Source organism: Phragmites australis, chromosome 4 (genome assembly GCF_958298935.1).
Source record: "Phragmites australis chromosome 4, lpPhrAust1.1, whole genome shotgun sequence".
NCBI classification, from domain to species: Eukaryota; Viridiplantae; Streptophyta; class Magnoliopsida; order Poales; family Poaceae; genus Phragmites; species Phragmites australis.
The window spans coordinates 4,985,159-4,998,288 of NC_084924.1; the positions used below are offsets into that span (position 1 = coordinate 4,985,159).

General features: G+C 46.0%; 1 protein-coding gene across 2 annotated transcripts; it reads left to right on the forward strand.

The window, feature by feature from the left end:
- The first annotated feature begins 7,251 nt into the window (after nucleotides 1–7,251).
- On the forward strand, nucleotides 7,252–12,477 carry LOC133915358 (leucine-rich repeat receptor-like serine/threonine-protein kinase BAM1). 2 transcript variants are annotated; one of them, XR_009909318.1, is made up of 4 exons: nucleotides 7,252–10,056; nucleotides 10,603–11,172; nucleotides 11,419–11,685; nucleotides 11,837–12,477. XR_009909318.1 is itself a non-coding variant. In XM_062358493.1 (2 exons), the coding sequence occupies exons 1-2, from the start codon at nucleotides 7,464–7,466 to the stop codon at nucleotides 11,088–11,090; spliced, it is 3,081 nt and encodes a 1,026-aa protein (XP_062214477.1). In that variant the 5' UTR covers nucleotides 7,252–7,463; the 3' UTR covers nucleotides 11,091–11,382. The 2 variants fall into 2 exon arrangements, 1 of the variants encoding a protein (XP_062214477.1); XM_062358493.1 differs by lacking the exons at nucleotides 11,419–11,685; nucleotides 11,837–12,477 and having other exon boundaries at nucleotides 10,603–11,382.
- The last annotated feature ends 653 nt before the right edge of the window (nucleotides 12,478–13,130 follow it).

Sequence of the window (13,130 nt, forward strand, 5' to 3'; positions counted from 1 at the left end):
TCCGTAATATTTAGTGATGCTATTTAGGATCTTTGTAGTTTGGCGAAACCAACAATTTAGCCGATTGCACAATAGTCGTAAAAATCATATTTGTTACTCACTATTCTTATCGCTAGCTTATTTCAGGAGCAACAAAGCTTTCCCTAGGTATCCCTAGTTGTGAACATATGTGATAAGTTTTTATTATCACTTCAAGCAGTTCCATCCAAAAGGAACACTTCTCTATGGACACAGAGTTCTCTTTACCTATTATGGCTATGCCAGATGCACGAATTACTTGAAAACTACCGAATATGTTTCTCCTATAGAGTACATAGTATAAAAACTCGTCGCATATAGATAAACTAGAAGAACAAGGGATTTTCAAAGACAACACTATTTCATTTCCACAGGCATAGCTTACAAATGATTTTTCTTTTCGGGAACCTAAATACTTATACACACGGAGGATTACCTTATAGTGGTAGTGGCACAAATTCTTCCTTCAATATAACTATTTTAAAAGGTGGACTTAATAATATGAGTGAGAGAGTGAGTGATAAGGACGCTCTCGCACTTCTCTGAATGTTGCTCGATGGCTGGTGGCTGATGGTGTCCTCCCTTATGCTGCTTGAAGCCTTCTTTTATAACCGCGAGAAGAGCTCTTTTTTTTCCTTTATTTAATCTGGTCTAGGTACTTATATAGTAACTTGAAATCTTAGATACAAAATATATTATGTGCCGACGGAACATGAAGCCACGTAAAATCGTCTGCTAATTGTCTTCTTTTGATGATGGAACATGCACTTTAGCCCTTACAGAGCATGTGAACATACAGTCTTCTGAGTATATGAGTATGTTGATTTTATTTTATCTTTTTCTTCTGCATGAGTCTTTTATATATATATATATATATATATATATATATATATATATATATATATATATATATATGTGTGTGTGTGAGGGGGGGGGGGCTTGTTGACTAATCAAAATGGTTGATGTGGACGTTTTGCCTTCCGTTGCTTCAGTCGAAAAAATAGAACATGGAGGTATAAAGAACTGCATTTTGTGTACATCTGAAACTGCTTAGTTTGCTGCATCCTGCACCTCCGTCGGCGAGGACGTGACCACCAATCTAGGAATGCTTTGGAACCACCCATTTTCCTACGGTCGCCTACTACAGGAGCAGGGAGCCAGGGAGAATCTCCCCTCTCTCCTTTCACCGGTCTCAAAGCATTCACACGTGACGAGGGGCGAAGATGAGCTTTTTTATTTTTATATTTTGAAAATCCGAAAATTACAAAACTAGACTTCTATTTGAAAAATTATAAAAAAAAGTTATTGTCGTCTGTTGGAAGAGTGACAATATGACCATCGTCTTTTCAAAGGACAATAGGTTTAAAAAAATAAAGATATCATCCTTCCAACAAACGAAAGGTTAAAAAAATAAAAAATCTATGTTTCATTGCTCTCAAAATTCAAAACACTATCGAAATAGTTATAAAAAATTCTTAAAAAATATTATTATAGAGGATACTATAATCTATCCCTTAAAAAATTTCACTCTAACATTTTGATCAACTTTGCACGACTCGTGTAAGGATTTTGATGAGCTAGTTTTTGTGCCTTTGTTGTGTTAGACCATTTTCTTTATGCAGCGGCTATGTTTCATTCAGGACCTGTATCATTCACCATCACCGGTGCCTGCAGAGGCAGAGCCTACACAAAATTAGGGTTCATGTTCACGTGCTTCTGTCTAGTGTCATGTTATGCTAGTGCCTACTAGCCTCTGAAAATGTGTCTTCACCAGGTAACAATCGATTGGCAATGGACAGTTCACGTTCTTCTTTTTCAGTAAAGAAACAGATTCATTGGCTGTCTCTAGCTCTCCTTTGGTATGTGTTACAAAAGAGATGTGGTGTTTGGTGCGTGTTAGTGCTGTTGATGCAAAGTTGCAAACACAAAAAGGATGGATGATTGCATCTAACAGGAAGTAGACTGACGAGAAAATTGCGTGTTGCTCTTGTCATCAGATGCATCTTATCACTACTACGCCAAACAACACTCGCATTATGTTTTTAACAGCAGTTAACTGCAAGTGCATATTAGTCTCTGCAGTCTAAATACCTGTCACTGTAAGCATACGGTGCAGTCAAAAAAGTTTCTTTTTACTGACTCCTAGTAGTAGTCTCCAACTGCAAGGCAAAGGAGAATAGAACAGCGGGTGGGCTGGCAGTCTTGGAATGACGCGAGGAAGAAGGATATGGTTTCTGCTTCTGCTGCAGCAAGCGTAGCAGGAGGCATCAGGCAATGGTTGGCAAGGGCTCAACTGCCCAGGCATTTGACTGTCCTGTCCTCTACTAGTATAGAGTAGGAAGTGTGCCCCACAGTGTCAGGGCAGGAACGAAGGCAGTAGGATACAATGATACTGCGCTGTTGCCCAGCAACGGCAAGCAACCATGATCAAGTACTGGGAAAATCTGCCAAAACAGGACTGGCCAAAGGGAAACAAATGATCACTCCTGAATGTCCAACTAAACTGTCATTGTGATTACTAGAAATGATCGGTGTCTAGACTCTGGAGATTTCTTGCAATTGTCGAGTTGCTCATCCACACCTGCCATGCCAAGAAATCGGCTGTGATTCTGAGAAAAACGATCGATTTTGGGGAGAAGAGAGGAGCACACTTTTCACTTCTTCTTCCTGCGAGTCAGCATTGTTGGTGAAGCTACAAAAATGCTGTTAATGCAGCCTTACGGATATGTATACGCAGCTGTGTAATAAACCTAAAAAATACAAACAGTCGGACAAAACAAGTACCGCTACTGTTCAAAATTTTGAGAGCAATTCACTCCACCCTGCAAGTCAAATTTACAGGTGAGGCATCAAGTATAACTCTGAATGCAGCCGTATAATATTGAAATCAACGCGTAGCTGGCGTACAAGCCAAGACAGCGCCATCAGTACAGTATCGATGTTCCGTACATTTGTACAAGTAGAGTATACTACGTATCGGTGCCGAGTCATTCATGGATACAGGATACTTCGAGTCAGAGTTATTGGTGAAGCTTATTGAAGTTGCCGTGAATGCGATGCGAGCAGCTCGCAAGCTTTATCGTATTGTAGTTTGTACGCAGGCGAAATGCACGCATGCATGCGCGCGCGGGGCGCTTGGCTGAGCCGGCCGAGCCGCACAGCCCACTACGCCACGCCACGGGCGCCGGCGGGAGTCGCAGCCGGCTACGCCTCGCTCCACCCGCGACGCCGCTGGACCGCGGCTCTTCTCCGACGCGAATAATATTGCGACCGAGGCCAAAAATAATATTACGTCATACAGATACTCATTGTTATTTTAATATTTCTTTTATTCGAGGTGCTTTTTCATTGGAAGCTTAGATACTCAGCTAAAATTACGTCATTGTTCTTTGTATCTGATTTTTTAGCTTAAATTATATGCTTTTAATGAAAGTGAACATTCATTAGGCAATATAATCAAAATAACATAACACACGAAATATCTGTATCAACGATAAGGGGCTCAAGTAGACGAAATATCGGTGGGGAAGGGAATACCTGACCGCTGGTAGACTTGTAATGGATTCTTTACATATTTTGATCATGTTTAGATCAGATTGCTTTCAATATTACATTCTTGCTTAAAATTATAATATATTTGAGACTGCCATCGCACCATAAATAACGTCTATTTCGTAATCCGCTTGTCCAAATCACGGAGAAAATGGTGCAAAAGAATGGTGCATCTTTTGCAAAGATATAAGGAACAATAAAATCACAATTGTGTTGCAAAACTAAAATAATTGCAATCAATGATAACAATACAAAACATGAATAAGAAAAAATAAATTATTTGTGGACAATGCAAGAACTGATTGGACTGGTCTACAGCAGGCACAAGGACTTATATTTCATTGTCGGGGCGGTGATGATTAGTTAACATTGTGATAGAAACTTTGAGGAAGTTATGTGCCGCAAGGTCCTCCCGAATGATGTATCTATTTTGTAAAAAAAAAAAGTTTTGTATTTAATATGAGGCTCATATAACACATAGAATAAAAAATAACATATTATAACTAAAATAATGTGATTACCTTTGAGGGATGATAGCAACGGGTGTCGCTGGGATCCTATGAAAGTAAATGAATGTTATCGAAGGATTAACTCCTATCGCAGGGATCCCGAGAGACTCCTTTTTAGAGATTCAGTCGGGGGGTAATCCTGAATAAATTCGTCGGAGAAATAAATGGGAATAAATGCAACGGCCGGTGGTGGGGGTGATGACCTAGTGCAAAAGAAGTAAATGCACCGGAATTTAGACAGGTTCGGGTCGTACGGGGGCGTAATACCCTACTCCTGTATAGATGCTATAACTGTCCTGAGAAAGTCCCTCAAGGATGTTGCTGGTTACAAGGATGTTGGCCTAACTATGAGCTTAAGGCTCCTTGTTCTTCGGCTGGAACTGTGCTCAACCTTGCTCACAGTGTCTCTCTTGCGCTGTGTTCTTCGTGGGGTTGGGGTTCTTTCGCCGTTGTTGGTGTTGTCTCTCGTTATTCCTCAGGATGGCTCGATCCTTGATTTTGTGCCGCCGGCTGTTTTAAGTACCCGCCGGCCGAGACATGCCCCGAACGGGAAGGAGGGGGCACGAGTTCTAAGACGCTATGAATGAAAAGGACGTCATCATTTCTTCTGGGTGAGATGACCGGGGGTGAAAAATGCGTCGCACGCCCGGTCGCCCGTCACCATAAATACCCTGGCAACGGGCGCAGTGGAGAGGGCTCACCAGGCAGCCGCAAAGCAACCCGGCGTGCTCGCCCTGTCTTATTCCCCTGCCACAGCAGTGCGGCAGACGGAACGCATTGATCCTCACGACGTTATCCCGAGACAAGCAGGATGGCACGGGACGGGACCTGTGCAATTAATGACCCCACGCCTCTCTGCCAAAACGTGGCAGAAACTGACGCTGAGCGCGGCGAGAGCAGTTAGAGGTGTCAGGCCACGCACGCTCATTAAATGCGGCCTCGGACCTCTAGCTAGTTGACACCTCATCGGCAGGCCCCTCGGGGCCTTTCTGGGTCGTCGGAGTACCGAGTGCTCGGGGGTACTATTCACATCCCAGAGCACTCTCTCCCGAGAATGCCCATCCTTGTCCTCGGGGTGCCGGGTGCTCGGAGGTACTGTTCACCTCCCCGAGCACTCTCTCCCGAGCACTCTTGCACGAACCCTCGGGGAACCGAGTGCTCGGGGGCTGCCACGTGCAGCCCCGAGCACTCTCTCCCGAGCACTCTTGTACGGATCTTCGGGGAACCGAGCGCTCGGGAGCTGCCGCACGCAGCCCCGAGCACTCTCTCCCGGAACTTAGCTCTTCTGATCGTCGGGGGACCAGGGTGCTCGGGGATGACCGGACACCTCCCCGAGCACTTTCTTCCCGGTACTTAGACTCCGTGGATCATCGGAGAACTGGGGTGCTCGGGGACCACTGACTGTGGCCCCGAGCACCTTCTCCCGGGACCTGAGCTTTTCTCATCCTATAGGAGAGACCTCGTGGGATGGCGCCATGTGGTGGATTGCTGGTCTGACCTCGGGATTCAGGAATCCCTGGTTCCTGATACATCGACAAATATGTTATCGGACTCCATCAGATAATCTAATTTTTTTTATTATACATGTCAAGTAGCGGTATCCTTAAATACTTAAAATTGTGTTCAACTGATACTTACGCACCACCTGGTTGACCACAACTTTGGGGGCAAAGAGAAAGTAGTTGTGGACACCAGCTGCTATGAGTAGGTTGCGATCATCATCATCTGAGCCGGTGAAGACCTGCAGGAAGGCAATCTGACTAACAAAAGAAATAAGTATTTTTCTATAGCAACTGAATACATTTTGCAAGATTCAAAAGAAATAAATATGTATATCGTCTTTCAATGTGATCTCCCTAATCCCTTGTAAAAGGTGTCATGGTCTAGAATAGGCGACTAAGGCTATGACGTCGACTAATGAGCTATGAGGCTGCCTCAAATCATCATCCAGTGGCACAAGAGTGGCATATGAAATTATTTGGGTGTGCTACATAATATGACAAAAAAAGAATCATAAGTATGAAATTGAATTGATATTAACGAAAAATTAGAATTAGAAGAACCATAAGTATGTCATCGGAAGGAGGAGCAACGTTAGAGGTGGAGTTGAAATGAACATGAAGAAAGATGAGGTGTACCTATCGGGAAACACTTGATAATATATAGGTGAAGATAAGCTCTTAGGGCTCGTTTGGCAGGGCTCCAGATTCTCCTAGAAACATTTCAGTTTCAGATTCTTCCTGGAAACGTTTCAGTTTCAGATTCTTCCTGGAAACGTTTCTCCGGGGAATCACCCTCAATTTTCTGAAAACGTTTGGCAGAGATTCTGGATTCGGATTCTTGAAGAAAAATGACCTGAGTGATTCTAGAAACGGGTGAAACACCATTTTGGGTGATTCTCCTCGTAGTGTTAAAAATGAGAAACGTTTCAGGTGATTCAAGGTGAAACGTTTCACGTTTTAGTGCGTTTGGCAGGGATTCTAGAGAATCACCAGAGAATCTGAAACGTTTCTTGCAACCAAACGGGACCTTAGTCAGACAATCACTTCCACCAAATTCGCGTTCTAAAAATCACGCAACAATCAAGCTAGGATTACAAGAAATTTTTTTTGCCCTTAAAATATGATTGTGGCAATCTATACCAGAATTGATGCAAAAAATAATTATTATACAACATGTTAATTAGACCAATCGCCAAACCTGACGTTACCGAGTAAAACAAATGAATTGAGGCGCGTGAATCAATCACATACCAAGTAAAAAAAAGGAATTAAATTTTTTTGTTGACTTACTATTGCGTAAGAGGCAGGGTAGAGGGAATTGATTGCAGCATAAAAGGTGCTTCTAAATTGACCCTGCTTTTTCAAATTAGCATGTATATTTATTAGGGTTTCTAAATTAATTGCTAATTAATTTTACGGGTAGTGAAGGAAAGAAACGGAAAGAAGGAAAATAGATGGATGAACAACTTAGACAATAAACCGTTTAATCTTATAAGATGTATAATAAAAATCGTTTGTATCTACTGTAACTTATTTATTTTATAGAAATATAAAAATACAGATAATAGATACTAAGTCAAACTGCGCATATGTATCTATCCATCCATCCGAGGCGGAAAGAGTGAAAGACCCTAAGATCACATTATAAAACCAACACAATCCCCCAAAAGAAAAACCACACACCACCCCAAAAGAAATCACTTTTGTTTCTTTTGATACCCCAGTGTAGTGTTCAAACCACCACAGGCCACAGCAAGCACACCTTTCCTCCTACCCCTACAGGCCTACACCCGTCTCTCGCCCCACTCTCGTTGTCTGCACTCTCATCGCCGAGAGTGTGAGCCTCCTCCGCAACACGCAAGAAGACTAGAAGAGAAACCCAATGCGCCTCCTCGCGCTGCTCCTGCTCCTTGCCCTCGCGGCCGGCGCGGCGGGTGGCGACGCGGACGCGGACGCGCTGCTCGCGGCGAAGGCGGCCCTCTCCGATCCCACCGGCGCGCTCGCGTCCTGGAAGAACGGGACCGCGGACCACTGCGCGTGGGCCGGGGTGACCTGCGCGCCCCGCGGCGGGGGAAACGCGGGCGTTGTCGTCGGGCTCGACGTCTCGGGGCTCAACCTCTCCGGCGCGCTACCGCCCGCGCTGTCCCGGCTCCGCCGCCTCCAGCGCCTCTCCGTCGCCGCTAACTCCTTCTACGGCCCCATCCCGGGGTCGCTCGCGCGCCTGCAGCTTCTCACCCACCTCAACCTCTCCAACAACGCCTTCAACGGCTCCTTCCCGCCGGCGCTCGCGCGGCTCCGCGCGCTCCGGGTGCTCGACCTCTACAACAACAACCTCACCAGCCCGCTGCCCATGGAGGTTGTGCAGATGCCGCTGCTCCGACACCTTCACCTCGGCGGCAACTTCTTCTCCGGGGAGATCCCTCTGGAGTACGGCCAGTGGGCGCGGCTGCAGTACCTTGCCGTCTCCGGGAACGAACTCTCCGGCAAAATACCACCGGAGCTGGGGAACCTCACCAGCCTCAGGGAGCTGTACATTGGGTATTACAACAGTTACACCGGTGGGCTCCCGCCGGAGCTGGGGAACCTGACTGAGCTGGTCCGGCTCGACGCCGCGAACTGCGGGCTCTCCGGCGAAATCCCGCTGGAGCTCGGGAGGCTGCAGAATCTGGACACGCTCTTCCTGCAGGTGAACGGCTTCACCGGCAGCATACCGTCGGAGCTGGGGTATCTCAAGAGCCTCAGTTCTTTGGACCTGTCGAACAATGCGCTCACCGGGGAGATACCGGCGAGCTTCTCCGAGCTCAAGAACCTGACGCTGCTCAACCTGTTCCGCAACAAGCTGCGTGGTGACATCCCCGACTTCGTCGGCGACCTGCCCAGCCTCGAGGTTCTGCAGCTGTGGGAGAACAACTTCACCGGCGGTGTGCCACGCCGCCTCGGCCGCAACGGCCGCCTCCAGCTGCTCGACCTCTCGTCGAACAAGCTCACCGGCATGCTGCCGCCGGAGCTCTGCGCGGGGGGCAAGCTGCAGACGCTCATCGCGCTCGGCAACTTCTTGTTCGGCGCCATCCCAGACTCACTCGGCCAATGCATGTCCTTGAGCCGCGTCCGTCTTGGTGAGAACTACCTCAACGGCTCAATTCCGAAGGGGCTCTTTGAATTGCCGAAGCTGACGCAGGTTGAGCTGCAAGATAACCTCCTCACTGGTAATTTCCCGGCCGTGATCGGCGTTGCAGCCCCTAATCTTGGGGAGATCAGCCTGTCCAACAACCAGCTTAAGGGCGCATTGCCGGCATCTCTTGGAAACTTCTCTGGTGTTCAGAAGCTGCTTCTTGATCAGAACTCGTTCTCTGGTGCTGTACCTCCGGAGATTGGTCGGCTGCAGCAGCTCTCCAAGGCTGACCTTAGCAGCAACAAGTTTGAGGGAGGTGTACCACCGGAGATTGGGAAATGCCGGCTTCTCACTTACTTGGACATGAGCCAAAACAACCTCTCTGGGAAGATACCTCCGGGCATCTCTGGTATGAGGATACTGAACTACCTCAACCTGTCCACGAACCACCTTGATGGAGAGATACCTCCATCCATCGCGACGATGCAGAGCTTGACGGCGGTCGACTTCTCATATAACAACTTTTCCGGGCTTGTGCCTGGGACTGGCCAGTTCAGCTACTTCAATGCCACATCTTTCGTTGGCAACCCAGGCCTGTGTGGACCGTACCTCGGACTATGCCGCCCCGGCATTGCTGGCTCCGACCACACTGCCCATGCCCATGGTGGGCTGTCCAATAGCGTCAAGCTGCTCATTGCCCTTGGCTTGCTGGTTTGCTCCATTGCATTTGCTGCTGCAGCGATTCTGAAGGCCCGGTCATTGAAGAAAGCTAGTGAAGCACGTGTATGGAAACTCACTGCATTTCAGCGCCTTGACTTCACCAGTGATGATGTGGTAGATTGCTTGAAAGAGGATAACATTATCGGCAAAGGTGGCGCTGGGATTGTGTACAAGGGGGCAATGCCGAATGGTGAACTTGTGGCTGTGAAGAGGCTCCCAACAATGGGCCGTGACTCATCACATGATCATGGGTTCTCGGCAGAGATACAAACTCTCGGGAGAATTCGGCACCGTCATATTGTGCGCCTGCTAGGCTTCTGCTCAAACAATGAGACTAACCTGCTGGTTTATGAATATATGCCCAATGGCAGCCTTGGGGAGATGCTCCATGGCAAGAAGGGAGGGCACCTGCACTGGGACACCCGGTACAATATTGCTATTGAGGCTGCCAAAGGGCTCTGCTACTTGCACCATGATTGTTCACCGTTGATACTTCACCGTGACGTCAAGTCAAACAATATACTTCTTGACTCCAACTTTGAAGCTCATGTGGCTGACTTCGGGCTAGCAAAATTCTTGCAGGACTCCGGTGCATCTGAGTGCATGTCCGCCATTGCTGGCTCATATGGCTACATTGCGCCAGGTAACAAATCAACCCTTCTTAATCCAATTCAATTTGAATACTATCAAGACTACATGGTTCGGGTTATAAAGTTGCATGTCTCAAGTTAATTTTACAATTTCCAATCAAGTTCTAGTTATTTAATGGAGATGCTGAAGCATTGTTTTATGACTTCGTTATTGTACTGTTTGATGAGTATTGCTTATTTATATGGTTCAAATTATAGTTCTCTCCTCTAGGTTCAATCTTGCAAACAAATTGCAGTTATCAAATTGAGACATTGAGGCACCCTTTCATTTTTTCTAAAAGTCTTGTGTACAGGCTTAGCTTCTTGAAATTGCAACTCATCTTCGATGTCGAATGTTCTAACTTCTAATTTTGCACAATGAGTCCATAAGATGCTTTGGTTGGTAAAGGCAGCCTTTATTTGTGTATGGTTAGGTACAGTTTCTTCAGTGTTGTATCTTACGTACTAATTTGATAATAGTCTAGCTGCAAAACATAACTGTATTATTTTCTAATGGATTTACCTTACCTTCTATTTTGTTATTTGTGGCTGTCGACCAGAATATGCATACACACTCAAGGTTGACGAGAAGAGTGATGTTTATAGCTTTGGTGTTGTGCTTCTTGAGCTGGTCACTGGAAGGAAGCCAGTAGGTGAGTTTGGTGATGGTGTGGACATTGTCCAATGGACGAAGATGATGACAGACTCAAACAAAGAACAAGTGATGAAGATCCTGGACCCAAGGCTCTCAACTGTTCCGCTGCATGAGGTCATGCATGTCTTCTATGTTGCGTTACTTTGCATCGAGGAGCAAAGCGTGCAGCGCCCAACGATGAGGGAGGTTGTGCAAATCCTGAGTGAGCTTCCAAAGCCATCTCCCAAGCAAGGAGAAGAGGTTCCAAATGCTGGTGATGGTTCTGCATCCAATCCTCTTCATCCAGCTCCGGCTGGTGGATCCAATGAAGCACCAACTGGCGAAGCGAAAGATCAGCAACAGCAGCAAACAAGCTCGCAGTCATCGCCGCCTCCTGATCTCATCAGCATCTGAGTAATTGAAAACTGAAAATGTTGCTTTTTATTGGGAAATTTGTGCTTCAACCTCGCAAGTTTGGGTCGTAATTTAGAATGCAGTAAGTTTGGCCTCTTGTGCTGTACATATTCAAGTTTGTTGGTGGTGTCCAGTTTCCAGTTTGACGTGTTCGCTTTGCTGCTGCAATGTAGGACTCTGTAGCGTGTTCAGTTACCTTAAACCTTTTGATCTTCCTTCTCCAATGTAGGCACTAAAATATCAAGTGCTCTCTCTATCAAATTTAGCATCGGAATCTCTGTTGTGGAACCAAGATCTTTGAGTAATTTCCGCTTTTCTGTGTAAACAGTTGAAGTGAGCTGAGCCTTGAAGTCAGATCTCATGCTACATTGGCCCCAAAGGGAAAGCCTGTTTGCAAAGGTGATTTACATCTCAAAGCAGAAAAGGCTGGCCCAGAATACCAAAGGAGGTGTGCAGGTAGAAGAAATGGCTTGATTAACAGATGCTTTGCCCTCTTCATAAGGTCAGCAGCAGATCAGCAGTTAGCAGATGCTTCAGTGTTAAGTGAAAGCGAGTGAAACAGTAGCTGGATTTTGTGACGCTAGTTCGTTCCATGGTACGTCCATCCATTACTCCATTATCTTCTGTTGGGTAGTCAAGAGTGTACTAGACGCATCAGATACAAGAACCAATACTAACAGAAACTGCAAAACACCCTTCTGTTCTCCTCACTGATAAGACGCATCCATGCACTCATTCAAATGCAGCAACGGCCAATGAGCTTCTGAAAGAGCCTTGTTCAATCGTTGTTCTGAAAAACAATGCAGAAGACAAATGAAAAGGGCAAAGGGAAAAAGAAGAAGTTGATCTGAGCAATGGTCCCTTCTGCGATTTCTCTGTGCACTGTTGCTGTTCTCCAGAGCAGTGTAGGCCCTATTTTTGGCTAAGTGGGAAACGAAAGACGCCGAGTGTCCCCTACCACGTGTGGCGTGAGTCCACTGCTAAAGACGCCCTCGTCTCGTCTCTGCCGCCCGGGGGGCTATCAAATGCAAGGCTTCCTTCGCCCTCACTTCACCTGGTCTCTGATCAGTGCCATTGCTCTGTGCAAAGCACAGTTAGGACCACAGCATTAGGAGCAGCCTTTCTTCTTAGGCAGCAATACTTACTGCTACTTCAGAATCTGATAATGTACTTTGAGGAGTGCAGATGGCAAGATCATCTGTGTTCATGGGGTTTGGAAGTTCGTGTGTGTGTTCATCTGTGTTCGAAATGCTCTAGCACTGTGAATGGCTTCGGGTAAGAGGAATCTAGTATGATTTTTGGTGCTCCATGAGGCAAAGAGGCAGGAGCCATGCGTATAGCCCATATGGGGATGTGTAGAACTGGTACCGGGATGGCCGGATTGTCAGTCTCGGCCGGAATGGTCGGAAGTGGCCGGAACAGCTGGTAGTTGGAGCGGGACGGAACGGCGGATCGTGTTTGTTAGAGCTTTAATTTGAGATACATATAATATTTAGAATATACAGGATAAAATAAAATAGTTTAAATATTTATTTTCAATTTAAAATAAGAATAAGATGTTTAAACCAATTCTTAATCTGCTCATAGCTCTAACTCCAATAATTTCTAAAACTATAAATGACCAATTCTACAAATTCTGAAAGCTGAAACTCTGCTGAGCAGACACTTACAACTATAGGATGTAGCACTGTTGCATTGCAATAATGGCAGTAGGGCTACTTGCTGCACAGGAGACCAAGTGACCAAACCAAGCACTAGGAAAAGATTTAATTTCTTTTTCTTTTTGGTTTTCCTTTACCACCATGAATCAACCTTGTGGCCAATCTCTTCCTGTATTGCAGCGTTCCTGCCTCGCGGAAACAGAAAATGCTAGGGATTACCAAGCGCCCAATGGTTGCTTCGCCGGATCTGCTATACAGGAAGAGAGCCCTCGGGGAAGAGATTGTGAGGCTCTCCGCCTTGAGAGGAAGCCTACAAAGTATTAGTTATAGGTTTAAGTGAAATTTGTTTGTATAAAACTTGTAATTTAAAGTATATTTT

Bases quoted from the DNA above. Each gene is read 5' to 3' on its own strand.
- LOC133915358 (XM_062358493.1), top strand. From the start codon at position 7,464: ATGCGCCTCCTCGCGCTGCTCCTGCTCCTTGCCCTCGCGGCCGGCGCG. The intron at 10,057-10,602 runs GTAACAAATCAA...GCTGTCGACCAG, and splicing joins ATATGGCTACATTGCGCCAG to AATATGCATACACACTCAAG.